The sequence below is a fragment of the Eucalyptus grandis genome, chromosome 8, assembly GCF_016545825.1.
Source record: "Eucalyptus grandis isolate ANBG69807.140 chromosome 8, ASM1654582v1, whole genome shotgun sequence".
Classification (NCBI taxonomy): Eukaryota; Viridiplantae; Streptophyta; class Magnoliopsida; order Myrtales; family Myrtaceae; genus Eucalyptus; species Eucalyptus grandis.
The window spans coordinates 32,168,105-32,184,000 of record NC_052619.1 but is presented as its reverse complement, the minus strand read 5'-3'; the positions used below and the strand labels follow the sequence as shown (position 1 = coordinate 32,184,000).

Genomic DNA, 15,896 nt, shown 5'->3' with positions numbered 1-15,896 from the left:
CTTTAGCTGCTGCATAAATGGTCAAACCAAAAAAATCTCATCATAGTTAGGGAGAAATGTGCAACCAGCAAACTGTCGATTTACTTTAGTTTATGTTCCATTGGTGTTAATAAACAATATCTACAAGAATCAATTGGGGCTTCCATAAGGCCGCTATTGGCTGATCCTTCATCGACTAACTAAATGCTGGCTTTCGGAACAGCAATCAGGCCATGCTCATACAGATTGCAAATGAAATGATCTTGTTTACCAGCATCAATAAATGCCATGAATCAATATACCACAAATGGTGTTGAGCCAGCACTTAGCAGTTTGATCCAGAAAAATGCCTATGGTTGCCTGGCATCCCAAAGGCTGCTACACAGATGGGATATCGGCTACGCAGAATTCCACGAAACTTGTTCAGACAGGAAAAAACGAACGATACACGAGTGGTCAGAAAAAAAGGACGCTTTTACAGTATGATACTAAACATACACAATTAATTGTCAACAATTGGACATTACTGAACAACCAATTCCATTTGGCAAGCTATAGCAGATGCCTTACATCGTATATTGCTGGGACCTCAGTGCTGTTCTCGCACCAATCCTCTTTAAGGTTTTTCAGATAAAATCAGCCGATACATTTTTTGGGGTCAAAGCACTAACCCAAGTTACTCTCGGTATCTTGAAGCATTTGAAGGTAGGTATGCCTAATGGGCAGATAGTTGGGAAAACTTGTCCTCACATTAAACTAGGGCAAAAGAGCAAGACCACATGTCAGATATGCAAGAACTAGTCAACTTCAACCTGGAACCTGGTTTTGTTAACGTGTTGGTAGTACTCCTCCTCCCCATAGAGTTGCCTGAAAATTATGAAAATACTAATTAGTAAAAGATCATAGCAGATTAGACATTAAGAGAGTTAATTTAACAGGGATTGGACAAGGACTTTCATTTTTCTAATCCTATTTGCCCCCCTTTATGCAAGACAATAGATGAGTGATTTCCATGGGAGAACAAGTTTTGCATCCCATCCTGAGGTCAATGGTAAATTTTGACCTCAGGCAGGAGAAACTCGGTCTTCCAGACAATGCTCATATGTTCTAGCAGCTACCTCATTATACATTAAAAAAACTTGTAAAGAACTCACATTTCCTCAAGTCCACACGAAAAAGACCTAGCTAACGTTAGCTCAACTCTCAACCAAGTTGATAGAATAGATTCAAACGGTTTGAATATATCTTTTTAGCATCTCAAATTCTTAGAGGAAGACAAATCATCCGCAAGTTCACAAGCCTGCTCTTGCAACTAGCATCAAGTTTGTGCAAATTAAATGTGGACATCAATCCTAATAAATGACAAACTGTGTGATGCTAACCTTGATACACATAGCGGATTGTGAGTTCAAATGATACTTCAGAAGTTGATATACAGGAAGAAAGGAATAAAATCAAGAGAAGACCATTGACTATGAAATTTCAAACAAGAATCAAATCTTTCTTTATATCATGGCAATCATCCAGTACACTAAAGAACAGATTGACCATAGTTTAAAAAAAAAAAAAGATTCATCAATTTTCCATGCCACCCAGCCTACTACAAAATCTGGATCATATCTTTTCATTAACTTGACCAAAGAGGTTCTTCCTTAATACACAGCAAGAAAAAGGTAAAAGTACATTCACTGTGGTAACTCAATAATTGCCATTCTAATGACTCGTGTGATTAAGTCTGATGAAATCCCTCGGCAATCTCCAAGGATTCATGCAACTATCAGTTCAGTCCCTATTCCCTAAAGTACCAATGTAGACAGTTCAGTTCTCAAACTATATGCTTCCTGAAGTTTTGATCCCTTAGCAGGATTTTTCCCCTGAACCTGCTGGCATTGTAACTGCTTTCTGCACACCAGCCGCTTGAACTGGTGGTAGCATCAAACCAGGCAAAGAGATGAAACAATTTCAAAGTAGAGAAGAAGCAGTTTCATTCAAATGTTTAGGACTAAATGGATAATTGCATTTAGCAACTGCAACTGCAATTTGTCAACATAACTGAAACAAGAAGATGAAGGACAAAAAAGATGATACGTACGCTAAGTCAGCCAGCGTGTCTGACTTGATCACAGCCTTCCCCTCGGGCAGTTCAAGGCATGAATAGTGCATTATCATTTCCTTAAGTGTGTGCTTTGTGCTTTTAACATCATTGTCCCACAAGATGCTCTAAATCCAAAAATAGAAACTGGTGAATTCCTACTATTCCAGCATAAAGAGAAGATAATCAACAAACAAAAATAATCGATGGACAATCTTGATTTTGCTAGATATCGAGGTTGAAGAAGTACCTTTCTAATATATTCCCTTTTGACATCTTCCCATGGTACTTTTCCTTCAGGAGAAAAAATAGAAGCATTCCACAAAGCTCCCCTCGCAACCATCACTGATGAGGCACCTGAGAAAATAAGAAAGAAAATGCCTGAACATATTGGTATCATTCTGGCAAGCTTAAAGCTTACTACGAAACAAAGTCGAGAAAAGTAAATGTGCTTGTCAATTGAGTCTTATTATGATATATTATCAATGAACATGGTGGGCATATTCCCTAGCATCTTAAGCTGTTGGCGGACATAATTATTCAACATGGTGTCAAAGCATCAGGAAAGAGTCACATCTTGACACTCTATTTATGTTTGTTTGCTATATTATTACCTGACTCGGGTGAGGGGATCGGGTGGGGTGTGGATCTGTGTGTCTGACTCACCTTGTGAGACAATTTCATACACCGAGAGTTGTCTAAAAAGGATCCATAAAGAATTCGACACTTTTCCCATTCTAGTGGTAATAAACATGTTAACTAACAGAGATATATCACTTGAATATCTACTTTATATGTGAATATGCAATTTGTCACTGGTTTTATAACATCTAAGTTATTGTGATGCTATAAATACATCAACCTACAATAAAGATAATGACATATCATCAGGTAACATGTTTACAAGAATTCGCAAAAACTATCCTCAATGTCACCTTTACACTTTGCATTTTCACTTTCAAAACCTACAATTACCATAGTAACCAAAACCTTAACATGCATATTTATTTAAATTTAGTAAAACCATCCTCAAGTTTTACAACATTAAAATAAGCATCCTCCAACTTCAACTTTACAGTCACTAGTTCCATGGTTCTATACGTTGCACCATAATGTTTCAAACCAACCTATACTTTACACTGTCTAGATTTAATAATCTTTCTGCAATGTAGGATTAAAAACCTCAAGTTGCGAAGTGTAGGCAAGGAGAAACTGGAGATGATTTTTTAACTCTCATCTTTCATCAATAATGCACACTGTATCAATTAAAAGCACATGACAAGTAACAAATGAACAATCCCATATTATTCAATTGTCGGAATCTCTTTCCAGCCTGCCAAGATTTTTTTTGTTTTTTTTTTTGGTCATAAACCTGCTAAGACTTTATGAACTTAATATCGAAATTGAAACATATGAAACAGGTGAAATATTCTCCGGCTGACCATGTTTTCTTCCAACCAGGCATATGCTAGTCATTTATAAGTTTCTATCATCACTAAAAAACTAGCTGGCTCTCTCTCTCTCTCTCCACCAGCTTCACCCACCACCTACCAAGTAACCAACTCACTCATAATTCCTTCCTTTCAGAAAATGTCCTCATCCACCTCTAAATTCTCTAATCGAACCATGGAGCAATGCATTTGGAGCTCCAGTGACGCTGCTCAATTTCTTACCACACTATTCTAGACTCATATTGCTTGGTTTAAAAATTCTAGAATTGCCTATGATCATAGAAGCCTCAAAATTCTTATGGATTTCAGCGGCTCACTGCAGAAGTAGCTTTCACTTTTTTTGGCAAAATGGTAAGGCTCTGAGGCATTAGGATAGGTCACAGACTCAAATGGCTGTCAAAATAAGACATAAACTTCCTTTATCTAGGTCAGGAGAACATCTTAATGGCAGGTGACTTCAGAAGGCCCCATATAGTTGAAATTGCCTACCTATCCTCACACAAAGAATCTCGAATCTTCATAAGAAAATTTAGTCTTATTTTGGTGCAGGTACACAACAACGAATTCAGCATGCGTATCACACATGACATGATGGTTGATAAAGAAGGTAGCAGACAATCAAGTACACAAATGAAAATTTTTTCAGCAATGTTAAATCTTTCAAGTCATTGAATGCGTTGCATTTACCTGTTGCAACTTTGATACGCTGGAAATCATCATACTCAAAGACATCACCATTTGCTATAACTGGAATAGATAGGGCTGCAACAACATCAGCAATCTCATCCCATTTAGCAGGATCTCTAGGTCGATCTGGTACTCTTCTGCAATTTCTCATTGAATAATAAAATACAAAACATCACATAAATAGCATTAACAATGATCATAGTGCATTAGATCGGTGGCACAAAATTCCAAAAATTATTTGCTTAGTATGCAGTAAATAGTTCGCGTCTCATAATTTGCTTCTTTGGTGGGCAGTTGATATCATAAAATCAATCATACAAACTATCTGTTGGAAGTGCGGAAGTCAGCACATCTTTCAATGAGGATTCGTACAGAAACAACCCTTATATGTGCCTTCTTGCCTTCTTTCTCAAAACTCGCAACGCCAATGTGATCTGCATACCATATATCAATTCATTGTATGACCGTTTGCTCTTGTAAGTTCCACAGGTGTCACTCAAATTAAGTTGTATTTGTCGGGCCACTGGACTTTCATTTCAGTCACCCAATAATTGAACTTGCGACTTTTTGTCATTGATGAATGGAATCCGACCAATATCCCAGCCAAAAATGCTGACATGAAGGACAAGTGGCAATCACATGGCGTCTAAATGGGCCCATCTCAACCCTAATATAAAAGAAAAAAACACTCAACCCTAATATAAAACTAAAAAATAAAAATAAAAAATCAAGACGAATGCAACCAGTTGCAAGCAATGGAAAAGGGTCTTGCAGCCCTCTGTGGCACCCACACAGGGTTGTGCGACCATCTACCACTGTTGCACACTCTGCAACAGACATCTCCACCAAGGTGAAAAAGGTCGAGGCCTTCTGCCCTGTTATTTGAATTTTTTGAAGTTTTTTGGGGTGAAATGACACCCAACTGAGCTCTGTGTCATGCCAAGCGTCTACAATGTCAAGGCTAGGCCAAAAACTAACCTAATTCCAACCAAAGTGCATCAATTGTCTGCTCCATCTTCAAATTGCTATACTTTTTGAAACCCTTGATCCCACTGCACCCCCAAACACCATTATACGCAGACACTCCCCTCAGCTATTAATTAGTAGCATTTCACCCTTTGCTCAAATCTTGCAATTATCACTCTGACTTTTGTTTGTTGCGCGGGCACATCATTTAACTAATATGGTAGATTCATTTTAATTTCGATGAAATTTATGAGGCCCATTTTTGCAGTCTCCTTTTCTTATCAACTTGTGCTGGTCATCTCTTTTTTTTTTTTTTTTTTTTTTCTTTTGGGAGAAACAAATAAGATATCATTTTCTTATTAAAAAGAATACACTCTGTACATAGGAATTGTATACTTCTGGCATTTTGAGGTAAAGCTTGAGCTTAGTTGAAATTTGAGGTATTAGTCAAAAGAAATTGAAATGATTAGTGGCAATTTGCAACTTAACCACAGCAGAGGGGACCAACTGTTCTACATGGAGCAAAAAGGGCCAGACATCCAAAATCTTCTACCTTCAGAATTTCAGACTTAGTTTTGAAAATAGAAAAACTGCTATAACCAACGATAGACAATCATCAAGGGACCACATCGCCAAAGATCACACATCGTTGCAGAGTTGCATTTCACATACAGCATCAATACACTATAATAACACTATAGATCTTAAAGTTTCCTTTAGTCAAAATCTCACCGAAGAAAGCTGTCCAAGCAAAGTAAGTCATGTTTGTAGGAACCTTAGCCTTCCAAATCTGCCTCAAGAGAAATTATAGTTTACATATTCACGATCAGAATAAGTCTTAGAAAGCTTACTATCTACAGTTATCCTCATACTGATATCTCAAATGGTCCCATTGTCCCAATATTAATTTTCTGATCTTATAGTCCCTACCTAACGTTCACTGACATGCACACAAAAAACTTTTATGTAATAGAGTTCACATACAAGTACTTCTAATCTCGTTAGCACTATCAATTCTCGTCACACGATTCTTGAAAAAAAAAACATCAAGAATGTTGAAGCTCCCAATAAAAATCATTAGCTATCAATCTATGTATGTTACCCATTCACATTTGCATAATAGTGTTGGGGAAACTTTTTGAAGGAGAATATGCTGCCCACTTCACACCCCAGTAACACTTGCCCTAGCAAACAGACCTTTTGACTAGAAAATTGTAGTCTTATATGCTCTAATTTGACTTCAAATGACATAATGCATTTCTCAAAGCAAAATTCAACCTTTTGTCCTAACTTTGCATATCAGCACTCAGAAATGCAACTTGTCTTTAATTGCGTAATTACACAATCAAGTGCAATCAGACTAACCAAAACAATTATCTACTTACCACTGTTGGGGTTTCATGAATCATGTATAGGTAAAATTAACAAAAATACAGTGGAAAAAAAAATGATTTTATACAAGATTTTTCGAAGGCGTTGTTCGTGCGTTTTAATAAAAAATCTGAATATAAAAAGAAAAGAAAAAAGAAAATGAGTTAAACGAATTACCTCTCGAAGCGCGCTTTAAACGAATTTGGTTCGGATGTTCTTTAGTTCGAGCCCCACAAACTTTGGACCTCTAATTCAGACACACCAATAATGAATGTCGAATGGAAAAAAGAATTTTCGGATAATCACCATTATAATCGTGCTAGCAATCTCGTGGAGACAATCCTCTGTATCCTTGATGTTTTTAACCCGGCCTGAATGAGAGAATCCCTCTTCTTTCTCGCGTCTCGAAGACACAAAAGCACATTTTTTTCTCATGCACGATCGTGCATGAAGCATCGTGCATGAAGCAACCGCTCATGCACGATCAACGATCAGCAACGGTTGCCGATTAAAGAAATTTTTTTTTTTTTAAATGCTGTATAATTGAGGACATAAAAAGGGTTGTCAAAAGAAAAAAAAAGCATGTGTTTTTGTGTCTTCGAGACACGAGAAAGAAGAGGGATTCTCTCTCATTCAAGCCATGGCTAAAAACATCAAGGATACGGAGGATTGTCTTCACAAGATTACTAACACGATCACAGTGGTAATTATCCGAAAGTTCTCTCTTTCATTCGACGTCCATTGTTAGTGTGTCTGAGCTACAAGTTTAACGTTTGTGGATTTCGAACTGAAGAACATCCAAACCAATTCGTTTAAAGTGCACTTCGAGAGGTATTTCGTTTAACTTTTTTTTTTTTTTAATTCAGATTTTTGATTAAAACACATGAACAACGCCTTCGGAGAATCATGTATAAAATATATCATCTTTGTTGTATTTTTGTTAATTTTACATTTATGAAACCCCAATAGTGTCTTACCAAGCCAAATTAAATCAGAGGGTAACCGTGAGGGCAGAGGGTAGGTAACATGAATGTCATAGGAGCCATGGTTGAACATATTGGACAGTGAGAGAGAGAGAGAGAGAGAGAGAGAGAGAGAGAGAGAGAGAGAGTTGCAACACAATGTACCGGTAAAAGAGTTGGGGGATTTGTCATTTCTGGACAAAGTGATTGGAACAACCAGGGGATCCATAAGAGAATCATACTTTAGAAGTGCAAATCTAATTTGTTGCAATAGCTACATATCTAAACTTTTTCCAGGATTTAGGTGATAATCATAACATGGTAACAAAAAAAAAAAAAAAATGCAATAACAGAGTAGAAAAAACCTTTTGTCTTCCTTAATTAATAAGTTTCCAGGAGATATTACAGAATCTGTGGAAGAGGCATACCTATTAGAGTACTTTTCATTGTTTTTTCAGGTTTGCATGATATTAACTAATTACATCCAACATCATAACTATTCTTGATTTCTCAAACAAGATTAAGAATTGTGAAGGTCAACAACCTCTCAGGAGCATTCCCATTACCTATCTTGTAGGTACTTAATTGAGTCAAATTCAATAGTTGATACTACTTAAGTCAATGAAATTTAAAACTATAGTACTCAAATAATGATCTCAAGTTTACATGTTTTCAATGCGGTTATCTTACCCTTTCATAGGTTAATAAAGATGGGTGCCAAATCCAATAGCAGAATAATCATTAAAGCCGTTTTTATTTATCATTACCTTCCATGAACAGCAAGCGCAGAGACACCAGTTTTTTCAATTCTCCTTGCTAGTTCTACCGTATCGTGAGAATGCTTGAGAAGTCGAATCTTACATGTAACTGGTGTGTCCATATTCCTCTTCAAGGTAGTCAAAATCTGAAATGCACATGAGAAAGTTATAAAATGTACTATATTCTTTAGCAAGTAAAGAACATCTCAAGTGCCACAACTTGACACGGGGGACACATAAGTGCCAAAACTTTCAAAAGGTAGACTTAAATGCCACTTTTTTTTTTTTTTTTTTTTTTTGAAATTTGAACATCTAAGTGCCAACTCCGGCATTGAGGTTTGTCAGAAATCTGATGTGGCATTGTTTTATTAATAAAATTGTGGCTCACTGGAATGGCTACTCAGCAATCCTTGTTTAATATGACATCATCCTCCACATTTCCCCAAATTAAAAACCCTAAATCAGCCAAAATCCCCAATTGAAGGCCCTCGAGCCCTAATTTCGGTTTGCCCCCAAATTATACCGCTAAATCTTGGAAATAGAGAGTAGGACCTTCAGCAATGGCTCGAATTCCTCTCGACGATGGCAAACAGCAAGTCACAATGGCGAGCTGTGACCACGAGTGAACAGCGAGCGGTGACGGAGCCTCAGCAAGGATGGCAACCGAGCATGAAGGGTGAGCATGAGAAGGAACGGCCAGCTATGGATTGTGCTTGATTATCAAGTCAAACTACTAAACGACGTCATTTAGCGAACCACACCAAAACGACGTCGTTTAGCGTTATCTTACGTAGTCTACATGGATGGCGCGATGTTGTTTGCCAGTCTACATGGATAATTTTATTTTAAAGAAATGCCACATCATAAAATTCTCACTGAAAAAAAGCTACGTCAGCTGTTTGATCGGAAATTCTCTCCATTGGCACTTAAATGCTCCTTTCTTCTCCAATTTTGGCACTTAAAGTGTACCTTTTGGAAGTTTTGGCACTTATGTGTCTCCTGTGCCAAGTTCTGGCACCTGGGGAGTTTTTCTGTCATTCTTTAATGATCAGAAGTAGATAAACAACAGTGATGTCTTCAGTATCAGAGAGGGAAAGATCAGGCGATGCTTACATCATGAATGAGCTCTGGTTTACTCAGTAGGGCAGCGCCCATGCCTCCACTCAAAGAAAATGACCTTGGGCATCCCATATTGATATCTACTGCAGCAACATCTTTACACCTGGGAACAAAACCCATGTCAGAATAAGTGGGCAACGATGCTTCTTCCAAATTTTTTACCAACATCAATTGGAAAAGAGTGAAGAAAAATATAAAACAAGCGATCGATCACTCATTAAACTTAAAAACATTTTTTCTGAATTATGTTTTGCTAGGAAAATCAGGCATCACCCGCTTCCAGTTCAGGAAGCCCAAGCAATGTGGAAACAATTTAAAGAAAAATATTCCATTTCACAGGTTGCTTGACAAAGTCGGCTCCATTTCTCATTCAATGGCTCTCCCCCTCTCACAGTAGAGCCTCCCAACCTCTGGGCAATCATCCGGCAGCACTCAGCACACATACAGGGAGGAAGAATACAATGCTACATGCCATCAACACTGAACGATCTTTTGGCACTTTCTGTAAATTTTGCTTAAGACTTTGATGGGATGAGAGAGATCAAACACATTCAAGAAAAAATTCACTTACAACTGAAACACAACTGTGTAAATTTTTCCAGAGACATCTAACACATCTAAAAGGTTTTGTGAAATTTAAATTGAAAAATCCGATTCTTCTACATGCAGGTTAAAATAGCTAATTTGATACATTTAATAAGTGAGCTATGTCATGGGACAATGGACTGTTTTACAGGTAGGCAATGTATATTTTTCTTACATTTTGTGGTCTGCCTTCACCAGCTTCTACCAGGCCACGTTAATTTTAAAAAACTAGGAGTAATTTCTTTAAGCAGGTCATGTACACAGCTTATCCATGGATAATCTTTGCAAGAAAGCTCCACAGCTGAACTTAAAGCTGTGTTTGGGAGAGCTTAAGCTAAGTAATTAGTTTGCTCTCTCTCCAAAGTTTTGCTTTCCCACCAAAACGTAAAATTAATTCTAATTTCTAAGTAAAAAAAATTCTCTTAAATAGAAACAAATCTTAAGTAGATAAACCCCTAACCCATAAATGCCCAACAAACTCATGTAAGATGAGCCAAACCTTAAATAGGTGGTGCAAACATGGGATTGGTTGTTTTCGCTTGTGTGGAAAGTCAAAACTATGCTATGCAACTAGTTCACACATACATGTCCATTGCTTCACCACTAAGCAAACTCCATGGATATATGTTTTCAAATGACTTTACGCATCCATATTTGCCTGTCTTAACAGTTTCGGGAGTTCAATGTTAAGTCAAATTCCAACCGTACAAGAATAGGATGAACAACGCAAGGATACACTTGCAACCATTTACAAACTTCCATTTGATCCTCTTTATACCACTATATTTATTTGGTTAAAATTCTCCCGCCTATTTCATTTCCTCCTTAGGATTAAAATCTGTCATTCTTTTCAATTAATAATACATGCCATCAGAGATAGCATTTTGAGGCATTTTCAAAACAAATGAGTTTCATAATCCCATTTATAACAAAATTGCTTCAATTCACAGAATTTACATAGAAGGGCATTTCCAGCATGCCTGTACCATTCCCAGGTCAACCCAACTGCAAACCAAATGAAACAAAATCGTTGTGAGACAATCTAGTTTATTTAACAAGCCAAACTGCAAAAGCTCATTTAATAGTAAATCTTGCTCCATTGACTATTCACTCCTGTTGAAGTGTGACGATACTACAACTAATAAAGTACCAAGATTGCCCCAGCATGCTGCCTACTTGTGTGACAGATACTTCATGGCTAGCAGCAAATCAGCATTTCAGAGCTCCTAATTGGTGTGACAGCATAACTAAAAGTGCGGAAAAAAATAATGATTGCTTGATAGCTTCCCTGAAGAATCTTAAAATGCCATTAAAGGTGAATCACTCAACTCAAGAGAAAGAGAGTTGTCAGACTAACATATTATCATATTCCAAGGCAAAATATCACATGTCACTTACACTATTTCTGCAGCACGTAGAGCCCTCATGGCATCGGAAGTACCCATTTGAAAGACTACCCGATCCCGTTCTTGCTTGCAGGTTCTAAAAACAACATTCTCTGTTCCTTTCTCCACAAAATCTGTCGAACCAATGCACTCTGATGAAAAAGGAAAAATAGAATTTCAGAAGATAAGTTTTCTTCACAAGATCTCTGATGCAGCCAATAAATCCATGCAAAAAGATATTTGCTAATGTTATAATATTTTTAAAGAATAAACCACGCCATCATCCAATAGCTCAAACTTTTAGAACAATTGGCAATGGTTCCATAAAATTTCACATAGTATCAAAGCTAGAGGTCCTAAGTTCAAAACGTTTTAGGCCCCATTTGCCTCCCAAATTAAATTTCCATGATTAGTACTAGGCAAGAAGACCAGACTAAGCATGAGGAGGAGTGTCGGTATATTTAAATAATAAACCATGTCTTTAAAAAAAATAATAGGTTAAGCTTTTAGAATAGTTAACAATGATCTCATCAAATCTCACAACTCATATATTGATGTTCCTAATGGAGTTTTGATGGAAGATTGACTTCACAAATCAAGTAACAGTCCTAAGGGATTAGGATTCGTCTCTTACATATATTAGTAGTCTTATATCTTTTAGGATTTGATTCTCATTAGAATTTTATTGAGTTTCTATATAACTAGATGTTTCTTATTAGGATTTTATTCTCATTAAGCAGCTGGATGTTCATTTAGGCCTTACATCATGGCCCTACCATGCCCTTGACGATTCTCTAGTTCTCTGCACTTCTCCTTCTTTTTTCTTTATCTCTGGTTTCATTTTATAGTTTCTCCACAATTAAGTGCTTGAAATACCAAATACCAAACAACATTTACTTTCAACATAAACGCTTCACCCAAGGCCCCTTTTGTCAAGGCAGAATCCCAATGTCAAGGTTTCAAACTCAGCTTAAGCCCTTCCATTTATATAAGGAGAGCAAAAAAATTAAGATTAAGGTCTAAGCGAACAATTGGCATAGCTAAAATCTTGCCAATATGCGTCATTGTCATCTCCAAGGCCAAGCGTATATCATTTTGGAGCATAAGTAAATGTCAACGAACTTGACCACTACGCGTTGACTTTTGCACTCGATGTTTACTGGTAAAATACCATCACAAAGCCTCAAGTGCTTATTTCCTAAGGTACTTCAATAGAAAACCTCATGTGAAAGTGCTTTAGCATGCAAACAATGATCAGCAGAGTAGATAGTCACTTGCTTCTTATTAAAACTTGAGGATTCCAGATATCAAAACCTATCTGCTCTGGAAATCCTATTGATAGACTACCATATAAAGCCTGCTACTGGTCTAGTAAATATTGGTAGCTGAAAGGAATATCAATGTGAAGTAAAGAAACAAATAGTTATTCTATGTTTGAGCATCTACCTGCAAGTCTTACAAATTATATTTGTATCCTTAATTTTCATGAGAACAATATTGGAAGAATGCTAACGAGGGAAGTGAAGATCCCATTGCCTCCCTCTTCGTTCGAAAGGATGCAGAGCAAGGGAAAAGAAAATGGGAGATATTTATAATCCCTTGTCTGGGATGGAGAAGATGATGGAATGGATGCGAAAAGAGTATAGTAATTGGTCTTGAATTTCGCCCTTCATAATATCACCCGCTTTCTCAAAAATGACAGTGAGACTAGATCAAACTTGCCAGCTCATGTAAAGTCGCCTTTTTTCAAGATTGAAAGTTTCTTAGCTTCAGCTAGCAAACCCACTTTCAGATTTTAACAGCAATTTTTAGACTTGTAGCCGCCTGGGGCAACAGCAACTCGTAAGTAGTTGGTTGCAAATGTGAAAGAAACAAAAGCATCAGCAACTGGAAACCCTGCCCAACATATCTGCTACCACATAGCTTATTTAACTAAAAAACCCAAATCAAATTCATGTCAGATTCTCCTGCTCACACTGTGTACGTGGAATGAAACCACAATCTATCCACACAACACATCAACATCATACTTCTACCAGATTTTCCTTCCAAAGCAGGTGCGCACCGTACCGTTAATTCTCCGCTCGCATTTGAGAAACTTGTGGTCGATAATCTCCTCCCCGTACGTTATATCCGCACCATACTGAGCAGCAAGCAACCTCAAAGGCAGCGTCCCCTGCAAAATCTTGAAATTCGTCACCCAAATTCATTCCGCAACGAATCGAAGCACGATGACGCGAGTCGAACAGAAGGGTTTTGAGGAGGTTTTCTTGAACTCACGACTCGAACCATGGGAGCGAGAACGTGCTTGTTCTCGTACTCCATATCCCCGGGAGGGGACGCCGCCGCCGGCCGGACCTCGCCGTAGCCGCCGCCGAGCGCGTGGAGGAGCAGAACGCACGGCGGACGAAAGAGGGCGAGTAGGCCCAAAAGAGTAAATCCGCTCGTGGTCGAGAGGGAAAAGGAAGCATATTTTTATTTACCCGATCAAGCATTTTTAATTATTTCCCTGAATTAAAAAAAAAATTGATTCACCGAATACTCCGCTCTCATCGATTTATTGTCTCTCTCTCCCTCTCTTTTTTTTTTTTTTTTTTTAGTATTAACAATAAAAACGTCACCCTTATTTCTTCCGATCTCGTATCAATTTCACTATAAAATATCACTAAAAATATACGTTTCGATTTTTTTTTTAATAAGACTTGAGTGCATTAACAAAATGTTTAGAGGACCTTATTACAAAATAAATTAGAAAACCGAATATGAACACACGATATATCATTGAGACTATATGATCCTCGTCTGGTAACGGATTTGCTTTATATAAAAATGTAAGGCTTAAAAAGGTTACATGATTGCCAAAATTGATCAGGGGAAAACTTATGGTTTTGCTCGAGGCAAGCTCGAGGAAAATCTCCCTTCGATAGGTATTCTGTTTATTCCGTTTATGTGACTGCCACTTGTGCCTTGACTTCCTTGGGGGCAAGGTATTTAAAAGGGTGAAACTACAGACAAGGTTGGGCTACGCGGGGGATACATAAGGGGATCCTCTCTCTTTCCATACGTATAGGACATAGCTCATGTAACGCAATTATCGTCGATACCAGCAAGGATAAATGCAATGATGTGTAAGAGCCTATTGATGGCTATTATATCACATCATTTGTTAAAATCACCATCATCCTTATTTTTCATTTTGTTTTTTTGGCATTCGAAAGTTTTACCTTATGTTCCTAACATATTATTTCAATGCATTACGAACCCAATTCATGTATAAAACATAGGATGTCATATCATTTTTATACGGAACAGCCCATGCCTTCTTAAATCTCGTACTACTTGTATAGGGGAAGTGTCTCATTGGTGATTAGGTCATGTCATGCATGCTCTCAACATGGCATAATATACATGCAAGACAAACAAGTGAATAATATGAAAAAAAAAAAAAAACAAGTGAATAATAGTCATGCATCTCTCATAGTTCATGTCCACATATCATCATCAAACAATATAATATACGAATGACAACATTTCACATCCCTATAAGTTTCTTGTAGAATATTATTGATTTCACTGGTGAGTTACTATTTGCACCGCTAGTATTTAAATAGTATATTGTGTACTTGAAGGACTTATAACTGAACATTTATAGTCTTTAGTCCATGTAGCTTGCCGAGTATATTGTCTAGAACACCGAGGCTATTCAACCATATGCTCAAGAACTACTGATGATTCATGATAGATCCCCGATATATCCATTGTTGAAGAGGATGGAGAAATTTCCTCAGATAGAATTGGAGATTTCCATCTTCAAGCTTATAGATTCCATTAGTGCTGATATAAAAGGTTTTGGTGTTATAGATGGTCCTGGTGCCATAAGAAATCCCAGTGCCAATGATAAATCTTCATCAGACAGAAAAGGCCGGTTGCTTTCTAATAAAGTGCCTTATGATGAAGGCAGCATCTCTTTGAAGGGAAACACATCTTCATGAAATATAACATTCCTGCTTATAAAGAAATTCCTTGTACAAATCTCCATAACTCGATATCCTTTCTGAAGAGGAGGATATCTCATAAAAATACATTGGGTTGCATGGGGACTTGTTTTGTCCGAGGACCCACATATAAACAATCAAATACTCTAAGATGACCATTATCTGACTCTTTATTGTAAAGCATTTCAAATGAAGTTTTATCATTAAGAATCCGAGTTAATGTGCGATTAATCAAATAGGCTATTATGGCCACATAGTCTCCCCAAAATTCTTTAGGAACAAAAGCTTGGTAGTTTAGTACAAGGGCTACTTCTAAAAGATGTCTATGCTTGTGTTCAACAATTCCATTATGTTGTGGAGTTTAAGTGCAAGAACTCTCATAAAATATCCCATGGGTAGACAATAATGTTGTGCAATCAGAAGTGAAGAATTCACGCCCATTATTTGTACGAATTCAGTGTACATATTTACCAAACCGATTCCTAATTAAGGAAAGCAAATTTGATAAATGAGTAAATGTTTGACCCTTTGATTGCATAAGATATA

At 37.3% G+C, this 15,896-nt stretch overlaps 1 protein-coding gene across 1 annotated transcript; it reads right to left on the bottom strand.

The window, feature by feature from the left end:
• Positions 1 to 435: 435 nt before the first annotated feature.
• Positions 436 to 13,811, bottom strand: LOC104414087 (tRNA-dihydrouridine(20) synthase [NAD(P)+]-like). The gene is made up of 9 exons (XM_010025104.3): positions 13,636 to 13,811; positions 13,426 to 13,531; positions 11,369 to 11,507; positions 9,380 to 9,488; positions 8,276 to 8,412; positions 4,210 to 4,346; positions 2,322 to 2,428; positions 2,072 to 2,199; positions 436 to 846 (listed from the first exon to the last, which is right to left on the bottom strand). The coding sequence occupies exons 1-9, from the start codon at positions 13,678 to 13,680 to the stop codon at positions 777 to 779; spliced, it is 978 nt and encodes a 325-aa protein (XP_010023406.2). The 5' UTR covers positions 13,681 to 13,811; the 3' UTR covers positions 436 to 776.
• Between the last annotated feature and the right edge of the window lie 2,085 nt (positions 13,812 to 15,896).

What these genes read in the sequence shown, in the direction of transcription:
- LOC104414087 (XM_010025104.3), bottom strand. Translation starts at nt 13,680, where the DNA reads ATGGAGTACGAGAACAAGCACGTTCTCGCTCCCATGGTTCGAGTC. An exon ending in ATGCGAGCGGAGAATTAACG is followed by an intron (nt 11,508 to 13,425) that starts GTACGGTGCGCA and finishes CTTTTTCATCAG; the next exon opens with AGTGCATTGGTTCGACAGAT. An exon ending in CTACGTGCTGCAGAAATAGT is followed by an intron (nt 9,489 to 11,368) that starts GTAAGTGACATG and finishes TTTTGTTCCCAG; the next exon opens with GTGTAAAGATGTTGCTGCAG.